Consider the following 26,974-nt stretch of genomic DNA (forward strand, 5'->3'; position numbering starts at 1 on the left):
TTGGAGGCCACGGAAGGAGTGTTGTATGGCATTGAAGCTCGTCTGGAGGTTAGTTAACACAGTGTCCAAGGAAGGGCCAGAAGTATACAGAATGGTGTCGTCTGCGTAGAGGTGGATCAAGGAATCACCCGCAGCAAGAGCGACATCATTGATATATACAGAGAAAAGAGTCGGCCCGAGAATTGAACCCTGTGGTACCCCCATAGAGACTGCCAGAGGTCCGGAAAACAGGCCCTCCGATTTGACACACTGAACTCTGTCTGCAAAGTAGTTGGTGAACCAGGCGAGGCAGTCGTTAGAAAAACTAAGGCTATTGAGTCTGCCGATAAGAATACGGTGATTGACAGAGTCGAAAGCCTTGGCCAGGTCGATGAAGACGGCTGCACAGTACTGCCTTTTATCGATGGCGGTTATGATATCATTTAGTACCTTGAGCGTGGCTGAGGTGCACCCGTGACCGGCTCGGAAACCGGATTGCACAGCGGAGAAGGTATGGTGGGATTCGAAATGGTCAGTGATCTGTTTATTAACTTGGCTTTCGAAGACTTTGGATAGGCAGGGCAGGATGGAAATAGGTCTGTGTTTTTAATCTCTGCTTTTCTTAAGCCTTTGTTGTAGTCGTGATATGATTGACACCTCTCACCTCACTGCTGACCCCACTGCATTGAGAGAGAGAGAGAGATTACATGGAGGGGGTTTCTATCCTATGATCAGATGTCAAGGATCATGTCATTTACTTCACAGGACAATAAAGGCAGAAAAAGGTTCTGAGTGCTGACATGTCTGTATCAATCAACTGACTGAAATGATCAAAACCCTGAATCAAATGTAACATCAAATGTCCTTCTCAATTCAATGGGTTCACACACTGATAATCCCTTTCATATTCATGTTGTATTTCATTCTATTACATCATTAGCTAAATACAGGAAGACATGTTCTTACATCCCATCAATATCTCCCATAACTCTCCTCCATTGGATCTACCATGGAGCGCTGTAGAGAGGATAAACGCACCACAGACATAACGTGGCTGCCCTGAGAGAGAGCGAGAGAGCGACAGAGCGAGAGAGACTGGAAGTGTGTTTTGATGCCTGCCCTCATAATGTTTTACAAGTTGTAATGATTTGGCATTGGCGAGCAATAATGAAAAACAAATCAAAGGCAGTGAAACATTTATTACAAATACAATTATGTTTCCAGTAAAACAAAAAAGATATGCTTTGATAAAGTGTGTGAACTCAACACACTAAATGAAATCACCCTGCCTATGCGCTTGACAAAGTGTATTGAGGTTGAGGCTATCCACCACTGGTGTCATGTGACTTTAGCTGTACTGCTAATGTGCCCTGCGCTTGCCTATCTAAATCATCATGGCTTGTGTTTGTGATCCAAGGTGAGGCGCCAGTGGTTTAGTGTTGCTGTAGCGTATAAATGTCTTCAATGGCACTGCCTTCATTAATAATGCAGTAGCCCCCACCCCCTCCTCACCCTCTCCTGACGTGGAGTGAGTGGCCCCGTCAGTCCAGTGAGGGCTGATGGGAGTGACAGGTAAATTAGCCACCATACTGGATCCATTTCCCTGTGTCCGCCCCAGGTCACCCCAGCCACTGAGAGGACAGGAGAGAGGACAGGAAAGAGGAGAGAGGAGATCATGGAGCCGGGCAGGTACTGGAAGGGCAAGACAGGGAGAGGTGGAGAGAGAGAAAGGAAGGAAGAAAGGGATTGAAGGAGGGTTTGGACATCTCCACCTGCCTGTTCCCCATAATTCATTTCTCGACAGTGAACACCAGTAACATGACAGGGCTGTGTGTGTGTGTGTGTGTGTGTGTGTGTGTGTGTGTGTGTGTGTGTGTGTGTGTGTGTGTGTGTGTGTGTGTGTGTGTGTGTGTGTGTGTGTGTGTGTGTGTGTGTGTGTGTGTGTGTGTGTGTGTGTGTGTGTGTGTGTGTGTGTGTGTGTTGAGCGCCTGCGTTTATGTGTGTGTGTGTGTGTGTGTGTGTGTGTGTGTGTGTGTGTGTGTGTGTGTGTGTGTGTGTGTGTGTGTGTGTGTGTGTGTGTGTGTGTGTGTGTGTGTGTGTGTGTGTGTGTGTGTAGCGCCTGCGTTTATGTCTCTGTGTGTAACATGATGACAGCCCTATACGTCAGCTGGGCCAGATAAGGAGTGTGCATCTCAGGTTTGTTGGCCGGGGTAGTGTGTGTTGGGGGGGTGACAAGTGAAGGGGTGAAGATAGCTTCTTGTACAGTAGTCAACGCTGCTCATCTCGCCACTTCATCGGCAAGTCGTGGGGACATCTGGAAGGGTCTGTGTTTCTCCCGACAGCGCTGCTGCACACCAAATGAGAGCCGACAGATGCCGGGGCCTCTCTCTTTCTCTCTCCATCCCTCTTTCAATTCAATTCAGTAGACTTTATTGACATGGCAAGTTAAATGACTGACATTGTCAAAGTCGACATATAACAAAACATAGACCAACAGCAATAAGGCATCAATACTAATAGTAGTGGAAATGGGATTACTATTAACAGCAACTACAACAACAACATTAATGAGAATAACTATACATTAAAGCAATAGTAGTAGACCAGTCTCAATCTGACTGAGAAGACACATGACCTGGTATGAAAGACAAAACAAAACAAGAAGGGAAATATTATTGACATTACATTGCAGGCTTTCCCTCTCTCGCCCCGAGCACTCTCTCTCTCGCCCGCTGCGCACTTCCTTTTCCCGCGCGTCAGAATCAGGCCTGCGTCTTGCTGTCACATCTGGGTGATAGAGAGGAGGAGGGAAAAGGAGGAGAGGAGACGGTGCATCTTGCCAGAGCTTCTGTCTTCTTTCTTTTTGTTACAGTGAAAGAGGAGTGAGTGAGCCTCTCTTTGAGGGAGGGAGATAGAGAGAGACTCGACACGTGTGAGTGTGTGATCTGTCACAGCGCTACAGAGAGCCGCTGCTAGGGTAAAGCCCCTTTAGGGTGACAGCATGATGAGAGGGGTACGAATGTTACCAACGAGGGTTACCAACGCACCCCTCCCTGTTCTGCCTCTCCTTTCCGCTCCAGCTCTCATTTACCCCGAACACTGATTGCCCCTAGGACTCCCTTCCACTAATTAGAGGAGAGAAATAGGTCTGTCTACACACACACACACACACACACACACACACACACACACACACACACACACACACACACACACACACACACACACACACACACACACACACACACACACACACACACACACACACACACACACACACTGTGATGCTGACAGACAGCTTGCTATAGGTGTGAGAGAGAATGAAAGCCTTGTCTACTGTATGTCTACTGTTGTTCAGTTCAGACATGTTAGCATCCGCCAGGAGAGGCCCAGCAGGCGACAGCTAACAGCTAGCAAGACTGACACAACCATCACACAACCATGATCATCCCTTTAATGGAGACAGTCCATTACCACCCCCTTTTAATGCCTACTTCTTAATTTAGCCGTACTCTCACCACGACATCATAAGAAGGGAATGTGAGACAAAAAAATCTGTAATAAAATAAAATAAATTGTGTCTTGCCTCAGCAGCTACTTCCTATTATTTAAAGATGATTCTTTGTTGCAGTTTATGGAATGTTGTGTTGTGATTGGAAGGTAGATTTATCTGAAGGCTGCAGTTTAAAATCTGCTTCTCTGTTTTGACCAAAGTTAGGACTCTGCAGTGGATCATCTATTCACTTTGAATGTGTCTTTAAAAAGTGATGAGTCTGTGTGTGTGTGAGGTGTGTTTATGTCGATGTGTGGGCATGTGAGTGTGAGCGAAACAGTGTCCATACTCTACGTTCACCATGCTAAAACGACACACAAACACACACACACACAAACACACACAATGGCTCTTCCGGAGCTCCTTGGCGCATTAAGGTTCTATTGACAGGGGAGACTCTTGTCTGCGCTTCTCTTTCAGCACGGCCGTCCTAATAGCACTTTGACATCTCCATTCTCCATTCAGAAAGCTTTTGTGTTCCGGGGGGACATTTGTGAATAGAGAAAAGGCCCCTCTCTCTTTCTCTCTGACTCTTTGTGTTTTACACGCTGTTAGGGCCTTGTGCTAGCAGACACAAACATGTTGTGGGAGTTGTACAGCAAATAGCCATTTGTACCTGGCCCGGACCTGGGGAGTTAGTAGAGAGAGAAGGAGGGAGGGGGGGATGGAGGGATGGAATGAGAGAAAGGAGGAGTGTTTAATAGCACTTGAGTACTATTCGTAGATGTAGCCATCGTTCCCCGTGGACTGTAGAGGCCCCCTCTGCACCTTGGCATGACTTTTCACTTTAGCCCCCCCCCCCACTCCTCCCTCCCTCTCCTTTCCACCACCGTGTGCTTCAGTGACTCCATCTTTTCTCTCCCCCCCCCACAGAGCAGGGAGTAGAATGATTAGTTGACGGTGCCGGTTAGACTGTTGGGTGGATGGGATCTGTGGTTGACCCAGCCATGGGATCTGTGGTTGACCCAGCCATGGGATCTGGGGTTGACCCAGCCATGGGATCTGGGGTTGACCCAGCCATGGGATCTGTGGTTGACCCAGCCATGGGATCTGTGGTTGACCCAGCCATGGGATCTGGGGTTGACCCAGCCATGGGATCTGTGGTTGACCCAGCCATGGGATCTGTGGTTGACCCAGCCATGGGATCTGTGGTTGACCCAGCCATGGGATCTGGGGTTGACCCAGCCATGGGATCTGTGGTTGACCCAGCCATGGGATCTGTGGTTGACCCAGCCATGGGATCTGTGGTCATAAATAATTCCAGCAGTGTGACAGAGATCTACTTGAATGTGTTAGGAACCAGCTAGCACGGTCAAGGGAAGAGTCAGATGGGTCATTAGACAATTTGTCAAGTAAATATGTGTGATTATGTGTTTCTATATGATATAATCTAGATATTATAGAAATATGTAATGGGATAGTGATGAGGATAAACCTAAACCACACATGCATAAAAATACATCATGCTTTGACAATGAGCCTGAGGTCACTTTCCAATACTATTTTGGCTTGAAAGATTCAACTTACATGGATTCAGTCCTGTGGTTTTTATGCAATTCTCAAGTACATTAGTATTGACAGATAAAAAACATATGTAGCCAATTGTATGCTCATATCAAGGGTCAATGTAAAAGGTATTATAGACCAGTATACAGTATATTTCCATATATCTTCGACATGTTTGTCTCTGCTCTGTGACCATATCGTGAGGTCACATGAACAGACTCGAGACACACACGCACACACACACCGAGATTGTAGAGCAGGAATGTTTTCCTCCCAGGTAAACCTGCCAAGCTGTAATGACCACCAGACCCAGAACCAAACTCTCTCTCATGGTTGTTTAGAACTCAAGACATCCCATATAGGACGTGTAGGAGAGAAATATAGCATTTAGGGAGAAACCAGAGCCAAGCAGCTTTGTTTGCCTAGTACCGTTCACACGCCAAACAAGTCTATATGTTTGTGTTTATGTGTTGGCAAGGGTTGAGGTGTTTGGGGAGATGAGAGTGTGTGTGTGTGTGTGTGTGTGTGTGTGTGTGTGTGTGTGTGTGTGTGTGTGTGTGTGTGTGTGTGTGTGTGTGTGTGTGTGTGTGTGTGTGTGTGTGTGTGTGTGTGTGTGTGTGTGTGTGTGTGTGTGAGCGTCCTAGCGTGCATGCATGCGTGTGTGTGCCTGCACATCTATGTGTGAGAGAGAGAGAGAGCTGGGCCAGGAGGAATGCAGTCTGTGTGGCGTCACATTTAGCACCGGCTCCCATATGCTTGTACCTGTGGACACACCAGCTGGCCTTCAGAGCCTTTTGAGTCAGACAGACACACAGACAGAGAGTCAGTCATTCGCACAGTCAGAAAGACAGAGAGGAGTCCTTGTATTTCTCCATGGTGTTTAAAGGGATTACATGGCCCCGGCGCTGTACGTCTCACTGCCCCTCCACTTCAAAGCAGCTAGCAGGCTGTGCCAGGGGCACACTGGCCCTCTCTCACGGCGCTGTACGTCTCACTGCCCCTCCACTTCAAAGCAGCTAGCAGGCTGTGCCAGGGGCACACTGGCCCTCTCTCACTGCACGCCCCTGGCACACACCCCACATCTGCCCAGAGGGACTGCCAACGGCACACACATAGCCAGACCTGGCCCAACATACCCTGTGTGTGTGTGTGTGTGTGTGTGTGTGTGTGTGTGTGTGTGTGTGTGTGTGTGTGTGTGTGTGTGTGTGTGTGTGTGTGTGTGTGTGTGTGTGTGTGTGTGTGTGTGTGTGTGTGTGTGTGTGAATGACTGACTGAGGATTTTTTTTTTATCTCTCCAAACCTTGTACTTTTCTCCAAAGTCAACCACCTGCACACAGTAGTCCCTCCTCATCTGTAGGAGTATATACAAACTGTCCTTAGATCAGCGATTAAAATAGCTTACTGTCACTAAGCCCTCATTTACCTCCACTGGCCCCAGACAAGTTGTCAAATCAACTCAGTACCACTTAGCTAGCCAATCACGTCATGTTCCAAAAAACTTTATTATCCATTTAAGGTCAATTGGTATTTTGTCTTTGGCTTCCATGACAGGAAAGCTAAAAGTGGCAGTCAGACATGAGCTAAGGGTGCCAGTAAGGGACAAAGAGTGCTTGGTACCTCAGCCAATGGGCTCCCCGCCATGTATCCAGTGAGGGCCTATGACTCCACACGACTACTGACTCCAATAGAGTTCATACACGTACCAAATGTGTCATGACACATACACAGATTCCCAGATGATTCATTTGGGCTGTGAGGCGTTGACACGGTGTGATTCCCGGCTAGAATCCAACCATATGTTCTCTATAGCACCGCTACTAAAACCTCCTAAATCAAGCTAAGCTCTTGGTAAAATCACCAAAACAAAGTAACAAAGAAAAGAAAAAGTGAGATACATTCTTGGCTATATTTTCATTGACCTGTATTGAGTTTGAATGAATTTACATTAGGAGGAGATGAGTTTACAGACATTCCCTTGAATAACTAAAATACCTAGGCAGATACCAGAAGGTAGGAAAGCTGATTTGTGAACAAGCTAGATCAATATATGGACGTTATAGTGGTAACGTTGCCCCGCCCCTCTTGACCTCATCCTCACCTCTCCCTCCATCCCTCCACCTCTCCCTCCATCCCTCCACCTCTCCTTTCATCCTAAGCTGTGCTCCCATCCCACTCCCTCTGTCAGGGTCCTGCCGTACACACAGACCAGCCATCCCACCGTAATAGAATCAATAACACACAACTCAGACAAAGTGAGCAGCACGACATTTGACCCATAACCCCACCAACCCTCCGGCTGATCAATATTCAGATAAAAAACACCACCTCATCCTCTCTTCCGTTATCCACTAGTTGTTTTCTAAATGATATCCACCCTCCTCTCCCTCTCTCTCCTCCTCTTCCCATTTACATTACACAGTATATTTAAAGGAAGTAGGGAGTTCATTTCCCAGAACTCACCAGGAGCTCCCGTGAGGCTTCACTTCCCCTCTCCCCCGCCACCTCTAAGCCGCAGACAGACACGTTCCTTTAGCGGCTATCGCTAACACTAACACTAGCCACCCCGACAGACCTGAGAGGACCTGGACATTAGCTAATCCATATTTATTGCATCTGGTCCCTCTTCCCCCGGCTTGTAATTTGTATGGAGAGACATATTAGCGCTAACACGCTAGCCCTGGCAACAACAGGTTCAGACTGGTGTGAGATGCTACACGTCTGAATTGACTTAGCGTTAGCCTCGCGGGACCTAGCGGGAGGGAAGCTACTGGCTAGCAGGACTTGTCTGGCCGTATTGAGTTTCTGTGATGGCTGTTTAGCTTGTAGCTATGTGGGGGCAGAGGGGGGGAACAGAGGGTGCCCCGGCTCAATGAGTTTACTGACAGGAACCCTTAGACCACAGGGCCAGGGATCGATAGTCCCTCCACTGAACTACACAGCACCGCCAGACGAGACAGACCCAAACAATGGGGGATAGTATTACATTACACACAGTCACTCACAGACGTGTAGTTACACACACATACATGTACTTACACACACTTACATACCGGTACATGTGTGTTCATATTGGATTTATTGATATGAAAATGCTTATGTCTCTGATTAACAGGCACGCATTGCCCCACACAGACACACACACACACACACACACACACACACACACACACACACACACACACACACACACACACACACACACACACACACACACACACACACACACACACACACACACACACACACACACACACACACACACACACACCACCTCTGGAGGTTATGTTTTCCTCCCTTGGTCCTGGAACCTGGTCTCCAGGTGGTCCCATGTGTCCCTCTGAACAAACACTGTCTCCCTCGCCACTTCCTCCCGTGTCACAGGGCCAGCCCCAGACATTGTGTGGCCGCCGCCCACCGTGCAGCCCCGTGATTGGAAGAGGGTCACGGAGTTGACATTTATTAAAGGAAGTTACACGGCTGGTTATGGGGAGCTGACAGTCCTCTCGTCACGTCTCTGGTCCTGCCAGGAATCACAGGGGTTTGGGTTCCTGCCTCCCAACAATAAAAGAAACAATGAACTTGTTAAAGGCCTGTATGACCCTCTCAGGGCTCCCAATTGAACCAAAATGACAGCTTTCGTTTTGCAGCTCTGACCCACTGGGATCTGTAGTTCTACCGGAGTAGACTAGGGTAGGAGAGCTAAGGCAATGGAGCTAAGGTGGACTACATGTCATCTGCCATAAAAACACATGTAGGAGTTTGGGAAAGGAGAACATTTGAAGTATTTCAGGTAGTCCTTGAAAACCACAGAGAGTGGAACGCACACCACCAACCTGTGTATTATAGCAGCCTGTCATTTCACATATTGTAGCGCGAGGGAATGAACGAGGGAACGAAGGAGGAATGGTGAAGCTAGTGGCTCTCCGGGGAGAAGAGGGTTTAGTAGACTGTGAGGAACAATGAAAGTCAGAAAGGTCCAGTGAAATGGACAGAGTGTTGCAGACCAGATGTGTGTGTGCATGGATGGCTCAAACACACACATACACACACAGGTCTACAAGGGCTCCACAATCTCCAGCTCCCCACGCCTGACGTCCCCCGGCCTTCTAAAACCTTTGTTTTCCTCTATCAGCGTCCTGATACATTCCAGTCTTTCTTTTCTCTCTACCTTTCAAAGACACTTGGGTTTCATTTGAAGAGTCCAAAACTAAAGCTATTCATCTAGTGTATTACATGTCCTCACACACAGGCAAATGGCAAAACAAAATGTTTTGGGGGTCTTGTGTGTTTTGATGGTCTATAGCGTTTCTACATGTATACGTTACAGTGCAGAGAGGCTGGGGAACATGGTGATGATGTTTATTTTTGCAGTAAGTAAATCACCACTATGGTACTTATGACAGTAGACAGGCCCAGGGACCTGGAACGGGGCCCTGCGAGACCCACACACACACACGCCAAGTATGTACACTAACACACATTGTGGCCCAAATGCTTACTAACAGATACTTGTGCCACACACACACACACACACACACACACACACACACACACACACACACACACACACACACACACACACACACACACACACACACACACACACACACACACACACACACACACACACACACACACACACACACACACACACACACACACACACACACACACACACACACACACATTCTCCAGGCGCCGCTGGCTATGTGAACTGCTGTGCCACAGGGATAGATGTGTTCTGGCACTCAGGTTGGGTAGTGTAAATCACACTGCAGCAACAGTGCCACCCACCTCTTCAAAGATGAATGGGCCGACCCACATGCCAAACAACAATCCCAATGAGGCCATTTAAAACCAGAGCGGCTGAACCATTGTAATTTGAAACAGGGGGGCCAGTGTGCTGACAATTTCCTACTTAAGTATACCTTTTACTTTCCTCGTGGACACTTGAACAGAATCCTGTTCATGTTAGTCATTTCAAAGCAAACAGCAACAATTAGATTTCCCCCGTCCATCTGATCTATTGTTCCTGATGGACCAGTCATGTTTACAGCTTGTTATTGCTCTGTCATTTCAAGTGGATTAGAGTGAACAGCCAGATGTACAGCACTACTTCTACATGCATGTCTTGTTGCCGGGGGCCCAGTGTGCTCTGATAAGCCCGTGTACTGTGCTGTAAAGCGTGGTGGAATTTTGCGAGACGCTACAATGACTCCCAGTAACAACGACAAAAACATGTGCAGTACTTCTCTGGGGACCCCATACCCCCCCGTCTAGGGGCCCCTGTGTGTGAAAGCAGGCAGAGAAATAGGGTACAGAGCTGCCGTGGAACCAGGGGGGTGGAGGAGTGGTGGGGGTTGAGTTAATGGTCTTGCATCTTCCTGGCAGCATGTCAATAATGGCTCTAATCACATTAAGTAAAGAGTCCATTAGCTTATTCTCTCCTCTCTCTCTGCTGCATGCTAGCCTAGTAAAAACACAGTAGGCAGAGAGCTCCCCTAATGGTGTGTTATAGACACCACTACTCCTGCAGGATGATGATGGGAGACACTGGAAAATCACCAGGTGCAGATAGGAGTCAGTACATTCTGTGTGTTTTTGTCTATTTTTATCAGTCAGTCTCGTGCTCAGTTATTTCAGTTTACAATGAGCACTGTGTAGGGAATTGGTTATCTGTGTATTAAATTAGTTGTGGTTCATCACAGGTAAGAATGGAATAAGAAATCATATTGGTGCATTTTTACATAAATGGCAAGAAGTAGGAGTTGATGTTTATTGGCTTTGAAGAATTGTATTAAATTATAATTCATTACACCTCGGCTTTCTCTGTTGTAAAATATGGGCAGACACAGACTATGAGATTAAGTTGATGATTAGTGAAGGTTGGAACCTCATTCTCAAGTGTCATTAGTCCATATTAGGTAGAAAACGCAACAAATATCAAGTATCAATGTTTTACTTGTCCTCGCTCCAGCAGGGCTAATCTTCAAACAGATCAGATTTGTTTCTCTCCGTCAACTGCTTAAGGATAATGGCTGTTAGAGGGGGGGACAGGTATTACACTGAGGGAGAACAGAAACAACACATACATACATCAGAATACAACAGAAACATACTGTAAGCCAACGAGCAGAGCCAAGGAGCAAATGGTGAGCACATGTTAATGCACCTTTCCTCCCGTGGTCCTTGCCAAAATAGTAATCAAGACAAAGGAGATGTGATATGAGGGAGAGAAAAGGAGGACATCACACCAAAGCAGCCCCTTCCCTCCACCCCCCTGGACAGACAGGCCATTTCTCAGCCGCCTCACTGCTCCTTTCAGCCCCTGGAGGAGGAACAGCAGCCCCCACATCTGTCTCCCAGGCCCAGGACAGACCGGCCTGGCCGCGTCCAAACGCTGCACATCACACGAATCATCCTCAATTAATGTGAACCATCAGGCGCTCCCTCCTTCCCTCTTTTCGCTCCCTCCTCTCTTTTCTCTCATTTATTGCTCTCTCACTTCTCAGAGGAGTCCCCCCTGGGTGCGTTCTGGGTCCGCTGTGTTTTACACTGTAGACTGAGGATACGGCTGCTTAGCACAGCGGGGCTAGCTAGCCAAAATGTTAGCTTGGATGCCTTGTGAAAAGAGACAGCGAAATCAATAGATCAGTCCAAGCCCGGCCAGACGGTGCTAAGATTTAACTGCTGCGGGCGCATCATGAAAGGTTCTGATGTGATCTGAAGCCTGGGCCGCTCCAAAGATTTTTTTTCTGCTCCACTGCGGCGCAGAGGCCCCCGAAATGGCTTCCATGTGCCGCCCCATCTGCACCTCTGCTGGGCTGTGGCCAAAGGACCATCCTCCTTCCCTTTGAAGGGTTGCGAATGGGACAGCTTTAAAACAACCAGAGGTTACCAGACACTCTTTAGGGGCAGAAAGAGAGAGACCCTGGGAAAAAGAGGGGGAACAGCTTGCCCTGGGCCACTTGGATGTCAAGGAGTGCCAGAGAGTGACTCACCCTATCTGTCCTGCATGCAACCACCACTATAAATTTCACTCCACTCGATTAGCGCCCTAAGCAACAACCGACACGTCGTCATGAATATTTTACCAAAGCCTAGAGTTAAATCAGGTTGGAGAGCAACCAGGCATGGAGGCAGGGCCAGGGTATCTCTGGGCTAGTCTGCTTGAATTGCTTGATCACGGTGTCTGGTTCTCAGTGAAAAAGCAGTCACATTCACTCACACTGCAGAGAGAGCAGACCCCAGTCATTCTGGCTCTGAAGGAGTCTCTGGCACTGATGAGCATCATATTGACCACGACCTGCAATGCCTGGGTTTAATTGAATAACGGAAAAGGCATCAACCCGGATTCCATATCTGATCTGCCTCCCTCTCCCAAGTTCTAATAAGAATGATGAACGTGCCGCAGCAGAAGGGCCATGTGTAGACTTTTATTGAATCCCACCTGGTTTAGACGTCAGGGTGTCTTTTAAGGGGCGGCTGGGATGTTATATGGAAAACAGGATGATTCTCCAGGCCTGGGCTGGATGAATCTCACTCCCCTCAGGGGGTCATCATGAGTCCTTTAAGATCACCCCCCCCCCCCCACACCCCCACTCGCTCTCTCGCTCTCTCTCTCTCTCTCTCTCCCTCTCTCCCTCGCCCCTCTCCCTCTCTCTCCCCCTCGCCCCTCTCTCTCTCTCTCTCTCGCTCTCCCTCTCTCTCCCCCCCTCTCTCTCCCCTCTCCCCCCTCTCTCTCTCTGTAGTTGATCTTCTTCCATCTCCCTGTTGAAACGAGTGAGTCCTCTCTCTCCCCCCTCTCTCTCCCTCTCCCCCCTCTCTCTCTCTGTAGTTGATCTTCTTCCATCTCCCTGTTGAAACGAGTGAGTCCTCTCTCCCCCCCTCTCTCTCCCTCTCCCCCCTCTCTCTCTCTGTAGTTGATCTTCTTCCATCTCCCTGTTGAAACGAGTGAGTCCTCTCTCTCTCTCTGCTTTCTGACAGACTGTTTCTGATGGTTTCCTCTAAGACAGTGTCAGTTTCTTGTTGTAATACATGACACCATTATCTAATAGCCCTACTGTATCATTTCAATTGGAAGTAAACATTTAAAAATGCCCTTTTACCAATCAGATATAATTCTGCAGGATAATGCGGAAAATAATGTAAAGCGTTCGCCACACACAAAAGCGTTCTCTCACACACAAAACATTCAGTTTAAATGAGAAGATGGTGTTAGCTAAGCGTGATCGCAGACTACCGGTTCCTTACAAATGTCCTCCGGCCACGTCTGGGTCGACCCACTCCCCGTGACGCATCATCACCATGCAGGAAGTGGTGCTGGTTGTTCAACCAATAACCTCCAACCTTGCCACCAGAGAGCCAATGGGAGCGGAGCAGGGGCTGGAGAGAGCCCTAGCCCTCTGATATGATGGCTCCAGGCACTGAGCTTTTGAGAACCCCATCCCCCATGGCACCCCTCTCGCCACCACCACTACCCAAATACATTATTCATGGAGCGATAGAAAGACAAAAAAAGAATGGGCGAAAGGGAGGGAGAGAAACAGAACATGGAGGAGGGAAGCCACAAGGTTCAAGACCTCGTGCTTAACCTCCCTTGAAGTGGCGAGCGTGGGGATAGAGGCAGTTTCTTTTTCACGTTGGGGATGAGAGAGCGGCCGAGGGGGATCAATAGGGGATTCCCTGGTGTCTTCTGGGGGAACGCGGCACTGCAAGCTGATTGGTGGATCAATGTGGTTCCCAGGGTTCAACTCCAACGCCACGGCCAGCCAGTAGTCTCCTTCGCGGTGATAGGGTGATACATACAGCCTTGTGGTTGCTGGTTGCATCGCTCTGCCCTTGGTGAATCTGCCTCAAGCGTAGCCAGCCTACGCATTGTAGCCTACATCTATTAGGGCCAAGATGCACTTACTGTATATAATGTATGTGTCTATTGAATGGCATTATCATAAAGCCTAGAAAGCCTGATAACCCCCATTATGTCATCTTTAGTTCTATCTGGGTCACAGATCCCCTATTCCACAAACCCCAGAACACGACTGACGACTGTACAGCTAACAGCACATAGGATATTAATGGTTGATATTAGCTTTGTTTGCCTTGCGTGAGGAGTGTGGGATCTCTCTCCATTCCCTGCCAAATAGACTGGGTCATTGGTTATGATAGGTGATGATTAGTGAAAAGTATGTGTATGTTCTTTCCTTTTAGTCCACTATGTAAATCCTTCCAGCTTCTCTCTCTCTCAGCGCAGCCTGTTAATACTAGCGCTACAGCTAATTGTATAATTGCCTGTTTTGTTTTAATCTGACAGCGTTACCCCGGCCCCATAATAAGGCCATCATTTGTTCATCTTCTCCTGTCAGCCATAATTTAACCAGGCAGGTTGCTGGGCCGGGCGCCCCCGACAACACCCGGGCACCTCCACTAGTAAACATTACCGGGGAACGCCGCTAGCGAGCCAACCGGCTGCAAGATAAATAAACACAGCCGTCGTCGGGCGGATTAATTCCGAATGACACGGACACGGTGGATAAACTAATAATGTAGAGGGGGTAGAGGGGCCGTCCGCTAGATTAAGTGTGTATCCTACCACCGCATCTCTGCTGTAATTATTGTTTAATTGTCATTAACCTCACAAACTGAGGTTTATCCGCATTGTTTAAAGGACTCTGGGATGTGTAGTGACAGGGTGATCTGTCATACCTCTGGAGGGAGGAGGAACGGGGCGAGGGATTAATGAGGTATTACTTGGGGATGGATGGAGGGGTGGAGGGGGCAGTGCTGGAAAATACATGGGAACGAGAGGGCCAACATTAGGCTAATTGGGAGATGAGTGCCTCCTTGTAAAAAGTGCTTCTAATGGCACATTTGTTACTCACGCAGCGGCGGCGTCGCTAGACTAATGCGCTAATGCAGAGTGGGCTGCAAGAGGTGGTTAACACTACAGGGACTTTGTGTTTGTGTGCAAATATGTACATGAGCTGTCTCGGAATTTCTATCACCCAGGCTCTGAGATATGATATGTACACAGTGTGTATATATATACACACACACACACACACACACACACACACACACACACACACACACACACACACACTAGCTATTGTGGTGTTAGACATAATTTCTCATCTTCTAGGAAGTTAGCATTCAATTAACAAGCGGCGTTTGATTTACAAGTGGGGTTATCATTGCATATCTTTGTGTTTGAACGTAGATCGAGTCTCGCAGTTGAAGTCTATTTACATAAAAGTGCTAAAGAGTTGTTTTTGTATACAAAAGACATGAAGCCCAGTCATGATACCATCAAATAGCATTGCTTTGACTGAAATATGCAATGAAACATGTTCTTGTTCATTGTCGAATATGTTATGTTTTATTATCTGTTAATATTTATTTCGTATTTTTTGTTGCCCAGCTCTTGTGGTCTGTACTTTGATAGTGTTACCATAAAACACATTATTGCAAAATATAGTATTACATAGCGTAAACAGAGAGGGGTTATAAAATGGCCGAATAATAATGAGCAGTTAGTGAAATAAAAAGCACATGAGGTTTCCCCCTGGACCAGGAACTGTAGTCAAGCTTCTCCCCTCATACTGTTCACTCTGGTTGGTGTGGGGTTCAGTAAATGCTAGCTTGAGTTTCTCCCTCACTCTCTCTCTCTTCCTGTCTGTCTTTCTCTCCCCATCTCCCTGTCTCCCTGTCTCCTGTCTGTCTGTCTGTCTGTCTGTCTGTCTGTCTGTCTGTCTGTCTGTCTGTCTGTCTGTCTGTCTGTCCCCTCGCTCTGTCTCCAGTCTCTCTCTCCTTCCGTGGCCTAAGCCCCTGTTGTCTGTGCTCCAGGAGCATCTGGAGCGGAGCAGAACAGTGGACGGAGGCTGGGCCGTGTGTGTTTTCCTAGCCCCCACTGCAGTACGGCCTCTCTCTCTCTCTCTCTCCATAGCCGTAGTACTGACCTGTATCGTGATTGAACAACAAGCAGGGATGAAGGGATGGGAGGGAAGAATATGATAAGAACATAAGCCATACTTGTCTGGGTCCGGAGGGTGTTCTGAAAAGCACAAGGATAAATTGCGTGTGGTGGGTTTTTAAGGGGACCAGGACTGCCAAGTGATGGCGTGACCTTTGAACCTTTGAAACAGCGATGGCTGACTCTCTCCTCGGGGGTTAGGGTAAGTGAGGAACATTTATTGTTCATTAATCTGCACAGTGTAGGCCTACCTTTTTATTGGGCATCTTCTAATCCTTAACCTACCTCTGACAAAAGTTGCTGTATTGTATTTCATTAATGTCACTTTGTAACAGTAAACAGATCCAAAATAGTACCACGTATATTGGAATGTGTCATAGCTATTCCATTCTGCACCAATCATTTGGTTAGTTTGTGTCCCTTCTGCGTACGTGCCTGTTGTGTACTTGTCAGTGTATTAACGTATGTGACCCTTATTCTATGACTTCCGTTGTACATTTCAGAGTGACTATTTCTGAGAAATTCTCTCCATTTCTTATCTTTCTGCCTAATTATACACTTTCTAATTGAACTTTTTTCAATGGAATCCAATGGAAATCCACATGCCCCGTGGGGCATCCATCCACATCCACATGGGGCGGCAGCGTAGCCTAGTGGTTAATGCATTGGACTAGTAACTGAAAGGTTGCAAGATCGAATCCCTGAGCTGACAAGGTACAGATCTGTTGTTCTGCCCCTGAACAAGGCAGTTTACCCACTGTTCCTCGGTAGGCCGTCATTGTAAATATGAAATTGTTCTTAACTGACTTGCCTAGTTAAATAAAGGTAAAATACATTTTTAAAAATGTCCCAATGGCCGTGCAGCTATGAAATAATAGTGCCCCGGCTACAATTTAAAGTCATATACCTCCAGGCGAAAAACTCACACACACAGAATGAAAGTGTAAAATGTTTTTTTAATGTATATTTAACAACAAATAACCCCAGTTACTATTGATGTTCCGTCTCCCAAGGATTCATTTGGCTTCTATGTCTAAGGGCATGATGTGCAACCACTCTCTATCTACCCCCCCACACACACACACACGCATGCAGACACACACACACACACTTCCTTTTCCATTCTCTCTCTCCCTCTGTCTTGTTAAACATTTATCTCGTGTTTTTCCCTTTAAGGCCCTTTGTGCTTTGTGATGTTGTATTTTTGCACCCTTTTAGACTCCAGTGTTGTATCTCTGATAGATTCTGCCAGGCAGGAGAGAAGGAGCGGGGTGTGAACGGGGAACAGTACCCTAGCGTTGCTTCTAATTGTTGTGGTTGCACTACGTCGTTCCCTTGAAGTCACACTTGACTGGGCTGCAGAGGTCCCACAGGACCATGCAGAGTAAACTGTAGTGTTTATCTCCACCACTCATATAATAAACACACACACACACACACACACACACACACACACACACACACACACACACACACACACACACACACACACACACACACACACACCGTTCACAAAGTTGCAGCTCTGTAGTGCACACAGCCCCATTTTTCCCCCGTGTGAACAAGCAATGTGGGACTTAAGTTTGAATAAAATGTCTAGATAATTTATTAGCACTAATGTTGAATCTCATACTAACACCTGTTAAAGTCTGTCATTCAAATAAGTTGTTTAGTTGACAGAAAGTGTCAATCTCTGTTAGTGATTTGCTGGGTTCCACCCTCCCAGCACACAGTCAGAGAACCAGTGGGTTCAGAGTGGTAGACAACAGAACTGGGTCAGTATTCTGTGTATCAAAGCTCTGAGACCGACCGCAAACCCCTTCAGTTCAGGTTCAGGTCTTGCCAAGATTCCTTTCCCAGAATCCATTGCCATGTCTCGACGTTTGGCAATTGACGCGCATGTTTGTTCAAAACTCGAGGCGTTTTATTTTTCTGTGGTTAATAGCACCATCTCCAAAAGAGACGGCCGCCAAGGAAAGTTCTCCTCTTGGAATAATGCTCAGAGCTCTCCCATCGGAATCATTCTGTTTCCCAGGCTTCCACAGGGCTCCACAAGCACAGGGTTGGGAAACACCAAGGCCCATGTAAAATATGTCCTGTCAACATTTACTTCATTACATTTCCCGCTCCCTCCCGCCTTCTCTCCATAGGCAGTGTAAATGCAAGCACATGCGTTTTCCTCTTGACACGGTCGCACTGATAAAGTATGCCTGCTTCATTTAGTTTTGAATCTGATGGGAGATATGCATCCCGTAAACCTCATTAACATAAAGCACAGTAAAGACTGACCCCAGGTCTGTTCTTAATGAACGTGACGCCAGATCGGCGTCACCTCCAAAGACGCACTTAAATTAACATGGGTGTTCTTATTTTAATGTCCAAGTTGACTTAACCCCCATAGACTGATATTCCTAACTCCATTTTACTTTGTTCATTAGATTCCCTCAGAGATAAGAGTAAACTACGAAAAGTGGCTGCCAAGTAGTAAGGTACGATTAGTGGCTCGCGCGAATTAATCCATTTTTTCTTTTAGCAGCCTTTTCTCTCCCCGGCTGTCATCGCGGCAGTAAACATAGCGGAGCTGCGTGCCGTGCGCTGTTCTGAGGGACTCTCAGCGAGAGTTCACATCTTTCACGGGCTGTTTTTGTTAAACAGTCTCACAGCGAATAGATCAACGTCCCCAGAAATGGTTAGAATTCACAGGTACCCACTAATAGCCCACCAGCCCCACCGGCCCCAGCGGTCTCCATTTGCTTGCTTTTAGACTTTATTCAACTCTGCCTGTTCCTCTCGCTGTGTGCCTAATGACTGTGTATGCATAGCTGATGAAATGTAAAGAAGGAAGGAGAGAAATGAGGAAGAGAAAGAGGGACAGGGAAGAGGAGGGTTATTATCAGAGCTCTATTATCAATCTTTACTCGTCGCTTCAGGGGCCTTCATGAGCCGATAACAACACCCCTTCCCTACTCCCTTCCTCCTCGCTCCCTCTCGACCACAGTGATTATGCACAATCAATAACTTTTGTGTGTTTTGTCTATTCTCTCTTGTCTTTCCATTGCGCCTCTAGGATGCTGCGGGCAAGGTGCTGGACCGCTGGTCCATTATGTCTCGGGAAGAGGAGATCATCACCCTGCAGCAGTTCCTTCGTTTCGGAGAGACCAAGTCCATCGTGGAGCTGATGGCCATCCAGGAGAAGGAAGGTCAGGCGGTCACCGTGCCCTCCTCCAAGACCGACTCAGGTATCCGGACGTTCATCGAGAGCAACAGCACGGGACGCGGCCGAAGCCCAGGCCTCCTCAACCACATGGAGACCAGCAGCCCGTCCAGCATCCACCACTTTGAGAACATTCCTAACAGTCTGGCCTTCCTGCTGCCGTTCCAGTACATCAACCCTGTGTCGGCCCCCATGCTGGGCCTGCCCCCCAATGGCCTGGCGCTGGAGCAGTCGGGCCTCCGGGGCCTCCACGACCGGGACCGCGATGCCAGCCTACCCAACCAGGGCGAGCCGGGGGAGAGCAGCGAGTCTGAGGTATCCCTCAGCCCTTTCCGCAGCAGCGGTCAGAGCCCCAGCCGCATTGGAGCTCTGGGGGGCATGAACAACGCCATGGAGCCCAAACAGGAGCCCATCAACCGGGCATCACCCATCTCTCCCACTCCTTCCAGCCAGCCGTCCCAGCAGCAGACGGAACAACAGCAGCAAGGCCAGCAGCAGCAAGGCCAGGGGCAACCCGGGACCCCACGGCCTAGGTCCAATTCCCTTAATGACCACCAGGCCCACCACCACTTTGTGAAGAGCGAGCAGTCCAAGAGCATCACCCACTCCTCCTTCTCCTCCAAGATGCACCGCATGCGCCGCATGGGAGCCACCTCACGCAAGGGCCGCGTGTGCTGCAACTCGTGCGGCAAGACCTTCTACGACAAAGGTACGCTGAAGATCCACTACAACGCCGTGCACCTCAAGATCAAGCACCGCTGCACTATCGAGGGCTGCAACATGGTGTTCAGCTCGCTGCGCAGCCGCAACCGCCACAGCGCCAACCCCAACCCACGCCTGCACATGCCCATGCTGAGGAACAACCGCGACAAGGACCTCATCCGTGGGTCGGGCCCCGGCACACCCGTCATCTCCAGTGCCAAGAGCGGCTTCACCCTGAGCAGCCCCAGACAGCCGCCTCTGGGCTTCGCCACCCCGCCCCTGGACCCCATGCTCCAGTCACCCCTGCAGATCCCACTGGTCTTCCCCTCCCTGAAGTCGGTGCAGCCCATCCAGCCGGTGCCCCCTTTCTACCGCACACTGCTGTCCCCACAGCACCTGGTCAGTCCTCCAGTGTCACTGCCCACCAGCCCCATCCTGCCCTCCACCACCAATAGCAGCTCTCTGATGGACCAGCAGCATCAGCTCCTGGCTGCCCCTGCGGCCGCAGCCTCCCATAACGCCCACAATATGTCCTCTGAAGGTGGGCTAATGTCCCACCACAGGCTGCCCACCCCCAGTATCCCCCAGCAGGATCCAGCTGCTGCCACCAACACGGACCCCACCCCCAAGAAGAAGCCCCGTAAGTCCAGCATGCCGGTGAAGATCGAGAAGGAGGTGATTGACGTGGCAGACGAGTATGATGAGGACAAAGACGATGATGATGACGACAGCTGTCACCACCACCACCATCACCACCACCACCACCCCTCCTCCCACCTCCACCACAACATCAATGGAAACCGCAACAACAACAACAGCAACGGAGGGAACAACAACAACAGCCACCACAGCGGCGGCAGCGGGCACCAGTCCCCCTCCCAGGATGAGATGAGCCCAGGCCTGATGAGGGGACACCTGATGAGGCACGACCAGGATGACTGCCGGGGAGAGGGACCCGGAGGAGAGGGCGGCAGGGGCGAGAGAGGAGGCCCAGGCGGTGAGCTCCGCTGCATGGACAGCTTCACCTCCGAGGACCAGGACCACGAGAGAGACTTTGAGAACGATTCGGAGACTTCGGATTCCAAGATGTTCTACCGCGAGGAGATGATGGAGGTGGAGGAACAGCACCAGAGGCTGAGGCTCAACTCCTCCATGAGCTCCAGAGTGGGAGGAGGCAACAACCTGGACAAGGACCAGGAGGACCAGGAGGCCAGAGATAAGGAGGCGCAGCTGAGGAAGGAGATGGAAGACCCCAAGAGCCGCTCCTCACCCTCGCCCCACCAGCCCACCATCAAGATTAAGGAGGAGCTCAACGACCCCACCTATGACATGTTCTGCATGAGCCAGTACGGCCTCTACAATGGGGGCATGGCGGCCGCCGCAGCCGCCGCCGCCAGCATGGCCGCCCTGCACGAGAGCTTCATCTCCTCCATGAGCTACGGCGCCAGCCCGCCCAAGTTCCCCTCCTCGCACTCCCCCGAGGGAGAACTGTGCACCAGCCCCAACTCCAACGACCCCAAGATCTGCTACGTGTGCAAGAAGAGCTTCAAGAGCTCCTACAGCGTCAAACTGCACTACAAGAACGTGCACCTCAAAGAGATGCACGTGTGCACCGTGTCCGGCTGCAACGCCGCCTTCCCCTCCCGACGGAGCAGAGACAGGTGAGTGTCGTACAACACACACACACATATACACACTAACAGTATATTTTTTCTTGGCTTACAATTGGTTCTTAATTTGACTGCCTCAATTTTTCTGATTAATTATTTAAATATCAGTAGAGTATGAATTAATATTATGATACAACTGGTGTTATTAATTCATTTGTTTACTTGGAAACCCATTAGCTTTTGCGGGGCAGCAGCCATTCTCCTGGGGTCCACAAAAAACACGACAAGTAGTTTGAGTAGTTTGAGAAACAGATGCCTCCCAAGTCCTCAACTGGCAGCTTCATTAAATAGTACCCGCAAAACACCAGTCTCAATGTCAACAGTGAAGAGGCGACTCCAGAATGCTGGCCTTCTAGGCAGAGTTCCTCTGTCCAGCGTCTATGTTCTTTTGCCCATCTTAATCTTTTCTTTTTATTGGCCAGTCTGAGATATGGCTTTTTCTTTGCATCTCTGTCTAGAAGGCCAGCATCCCGGAGTAGCCTCTTCAATGTTGACGTTGAGACTGGTGTTTTGCGGGTACTATTTAATGAAGCTGCCAGGTGAGGACTTGTGAGGGGTCTCTTTCTCAAACTAGACACTCTAATGTACTTGTCCTCTTGCTCAGTTGTGCACCGGGGCCTCCCACTCCTCTTTCTATTCTGGTTAGAGACAGTTAGCGCTGTTCTGTGAAGGGAGTAGTACACAGCATTGTACGAGATCTTCAGTTTCTTGTCAATTTCTCGCATGGAATAGTCTTCATTTCTCAGAAGAATGTCTTTGTTTCTGGCCATTTTGAGCCTGTAACCGAACCCACAAATGCTGATGCTCCAGATACTCAACTAGTCTAAAGAAGGCCAGTTGTATTGCTTCTTTAATCAAACAACAGTTTTCAGCTGTGCTAACATAACTGCAAAAGGGTTTTCTAATGATAAACTTGGATTAGCTAACACAACGTGCCACTGGAACACAGAAGTGATGCTTACTGATAATGTGCCTCTGTACGCCTATGTAGATATTGCATTAAAAAATATATATTTTTTTTTATTAAAAGAAATTCCGCCATTTCCAGCTACAATAGTCATTTACAACATTAATAATGTCTACACTGTATTTCTGATCAATTTGATGTTATTTTAGTGGACAAAAAAACGTATTGCTTTTCTTTAAAAAACAAGGACATTTCTAAGTGACCCCAAACTTTTGAACGGTCAAAAGTTTGGGGTCACTTAGAAATGTCCTTGTTTTTTAAAGAAAAGCAATACATTTTTTTGTCCACTAAAATAACATCAAATTTATCAGAAATATATATATATATATATTTTGATTTGTTTAACACTTGTTTGGTTACTACATGAATCCATGTGTTATATCATAGTTCTGATGTCTTCACTATTATTCTACAATGTAGAAAATAGTAAAAATAAAGAAAAGCCCTGGAATGAGTAGGTGTGTCCAAACTTTTGACTGGTACTGTGTATATATATATATATATACACAGTACCAGTCAAAAGTTTGGACACACCTACTCATTCCAGGGCTTTTCTTTATTTTTACTAGGCGTACAGTTTATATATATAAAATACTAACAATTCAGGCATTCATTACAGGTAGGTTCATTACATATGTTTTGTGCTTTCATTTTGACATTACATGATGTAATTAGAAACGTTGACAATGTTGTGGATGTATGGTGCATGTATCATTTGATCTGATATTTCATCAGTAATTGTAGAATTAGTAACGGGGAAGTTTAGGACAGTAGATGAGTTTTCTGGATGAGCTACTCAACTGCAGTGAAGTCTACTTTTTTTCTTAGATAGAGTGAAATTATTAAGGCGTCACCTACCATATGTTAAGTGGAACGCACCATTAGCAGAGATACGATTTATAATTTAACAGGTATACAGTGGCATCTGTTGACTGTCATGTCAAAGTTCAGAGAAGTAGGGTGTCATCGCCAGAACACACACACAATCTTCCTCTCTGAGATATACCCCTGTTTACCTCCCCTCACTCACCTCGTCACTGACAGGTGAGGTAGCATACATTAACGTAGACAGCGGTCTGTCAAGCGACTGCATGTATTAGCGCCCTGTTCCAGGAGGTGAGGCTAGCCACGCTTTACCTACCTGGGCTTGTTCGCACATCCACCCTATCCACACACACCCTCCCAGAATACACCCACCCACTAAAGCTAGCAGCAGGTTGACGCCAGAACACAACACATGCTGAGGCTACACAACATCAGAGTGCCCTGGGCTAGCAACTAGCATTTAGCTCTCCAAGGAATTGCTAACATTTGTTTCGTTTTTTTTTGTATGAGGGGATGTTTGACGTTAGACTTCAACTGGCCTAAGAGTGGTTTGAAAATAGCCTACCAAATGCATCCGGATATTAGGGTAATTTAGGGAATTAAAACTCTCAACAACGACCCCATGATGGCATCGATAGTGACTCATTAGCATTGTTATTAGCATCATAAAAAAAACAGAAGTAAAGGCCTTGTGTGTGACATTGGCAGGTCTATTCCCCTGACCACCGTGTAAACAAGCATGTCCATTTGACTGAATGGTCCAGTCTCTCTTCACAGTGGGGTGTCGGTGGAAAAAGGGCCCTTGAAAGGAAATGTAAATTCATCTCCTCCCCAACCCCCCTCGAAAATAGACATGACTTCAAGTGTAACAAATGCATCTCTTTATCGCTTTAGCAGAGCCACACACACACACACACACACACACACACACACACACACACACAGGCAGAGCATGCCTCTGCTCCCAGTATAATGACATATGCCACATTCTAGAGCACTAGAAGAGGGGAAGCCTCACTCAACCAGCTCCTCTGTTTTGTTGTGTAAGAGCATGCCGTGGTGACAAGTGACACTTTTTATTTAGATAAAGAGCGAGTGTGGTTTCTCCCCCTCCTAATCTAATTTGCTTCTCTGAGGAGTTTTTTTCTCCTCTAGTTTTTCTCAGAGTTGTTTTGTCTCAACAGCAACCCTCCACCCGCCTCCCCTCTCCACCCGGGGCCTTTATTAAGTTCCTTGTTTCACTGGCATCTGTTCATTCTGTTCCTGTTTGTTCATTAGCACCAAGTAAATAGAGCAGGTGACTCTGGGACTTGTTCAGGGAGGGAGGGATGGAGGCAGGGATAGAGGGAGGGGAAGAGGGGATGGAGTAGGTGGATGAGAGGAAAAAAAGAGAGGAGATGGGTTATAGTGTTAGCGGAAAAGAGAGGGGGGGATGGAGGAGCAGAGACAGGTAAAATAGCGTTAGCGGAGGAGAAGAGAAGGCGAAATCATGCCGCTCACCTGACGCAGCTGGTGCCGACAGCAGGGAGATGACAGGAAGTGTTATTAAAGGATGCTTTGCCGTGCCGATGCCTGTGTTTGATGCAGCCGCGGATGATGCGTTAGTTCGTTACCCTCTTTGACGAGGCTTTAGGGACAGGGAGCGCCCGGGGCACGAGAGGCCTGCTGTCTCGCATAACCACACACACACAGACAGACACATGCTTGTGCACGTATAAACTCACACATACTCAAAAGCTGATGCGTTCCTACAGATGCATATAGTCTTACAGAGAGTCACTCATTTATTGTAATGTACACAGTATTTTTAGTCTCTTTATTGCACTAAAATAAAATAGGATATTAAACAAATAGCCCTGACCTTATGGTTTGATACGATCCCAATAACAGCCTCCCCACAGCGAACAGACATCTCAACAAATGACAGAAACGCCAATGGTATTGAGGCATCACAATGACTCATTTCAGATATTTCTGAATGAGTGGCGAGTAAACTGACCAATACCTGCTCAGGAGCTGGACACACATGGCCAAACTGACCAATGAGGAGGCCTAATTCAGCGGCCTACTTCTTTATTTAGTGGAAGTCAAGGTAGAACTATGAATCAGAGCCCTCCCCCTCCCGTCATCCTTCCCAACCACTGCCCCAGCTTGTCTCCCAACTATATAATTTAGCCGTCCATCTTTTTTATTGGGCGCTCTCCGACATTAGCGCTCCCCACTTGTATTAGCATCTGCCGCGGCGACCCCGTAATGGCCTTTAAAAAAACACTTAACTCCAGCACAAAACGAGGAGGGGATGACAGTGGTGGGAAAAACGAATCAGTGAAAAACAGCACTAGTTAGGGTCCTCTGACTCACTCACAGTAAAGGATTTGGTTTCCAAGAGGCAGTGGGTGCTGTAGTATAGAGAGGTGCAACTGTGAGGGAGCGAGGTCAAATTAGACTGTGTTTCGTCTTCCATCTTGGCTCAAAGATGAACCCAAATGTCTTCCACAGGCTTATAGTGAAGCATGAACCTCAACCCACGCTCACAGACACGGTTGTCACAGTGATTGTGGAATCTTGCCCTAGTGATGTGCTTTAACATAAGGCCCTGATGAATAGATAGCTGTGTAGCAGGAAGAGAGGACAATCACTGCTGTGAACATATGGATCTTAGAAGACGGTCTTAGACCAAGATGTGGGTGAGTTACACCTAAGTACACTATTGTTTCCATACGTTGAGTGTGTCCCAAATGGCAACCTATTCCCTATATAGTGCACTACTTGTGATCAGAACCCTGGTCACATAGGGTAAATAGGGTGCCATTTGGGACGGATCTTTTGTGCGCCGCATAAATTCCTGGTAGCATATGGGATGTATTACTGAGACATGCTTCTCTCCTTATTCCATAGGAGCGGCAAACAGAGTAATGGCGGGGCCAAAGGAATTATGGGTTATTGAAGCTATAGTCAGGGCTCTGGCCGTACACCAATCAGATGTGTCCCTGGGTAATCCCTTAACTACATAATGCATGCTGCAGTGTAATTGTAACATGGGAACATTATTTGGTCTTTTCCCCTCTGATAATATTATTGTGGAGGAAGGATTGGGAAACCACAACGCCTCAGACATTGGTTTGCTGCTACAGAAAGTTTGAGTCGTTTCAAATTACATTATTCGTAAGATTCACTACAAAATGTTACAAATTCCACAGCTAATAACATATTATTTCTATTATTATGAAACAAATCATTATTATAGTTTAGCACAAATTCAAATAATATTTCAAATAATCTGATAAGTAACTGTATGATTCATTAAATACATTTAATGCAATATAATCTAGTAATCTATAATAATCTAGTCATTATATCACAGAATAATGATATTTAACCTCAGTAAACCAAACCGTATGCCTTCTCTTCATCCCTTGTATTTGAGCTTTAGAACGTACAATTTCTCTAACAGAAACACTGTATCTGAGCCTAAATCTGTTGGGACACCCAGACATTTGTTTCCAACCAGATAATGTATGCAAAATCCAGGTCTGTAATATGCAGTGCTAATAACCAGCTTCCTCCTCTCCCCCACCACCTCTCC

The 26,974-nt window shown here is 47.6% G+C and overlaps 1 protein-coding gene across 1 annotated transcript in view; it reads left to right on the forward strand.

Moving 5' to 3' along the window:
* Positions 1-26,974, forward strand: part of LOC106595273 (zinc finger protein basonuclin-2-like) — a 501,482-nt gene that overhangs the window by 462,565 nt on the left and 11,943 nt on the right. Inside the window, 1 exon segment of the mRNA XM_045722846.1 lies at positions 19,078-21,587. Coding sequence (XP_045578802.1) covers positions 19,078-21,587 — 2,510 coding nt within the window.

Source organism: Salmo salar, chromosome ssa08 (genome assembly GCF_905237065.1).
Source record: "Salmo salar chromosome ssa08, Ssal_v3.1, whole genome shotgun sequence".
NCBI lineage: Eukaryota > Metazoa > Chordata > Actinopteri > Salmoniformes > Salmonidae > Salmo > Salmo salar.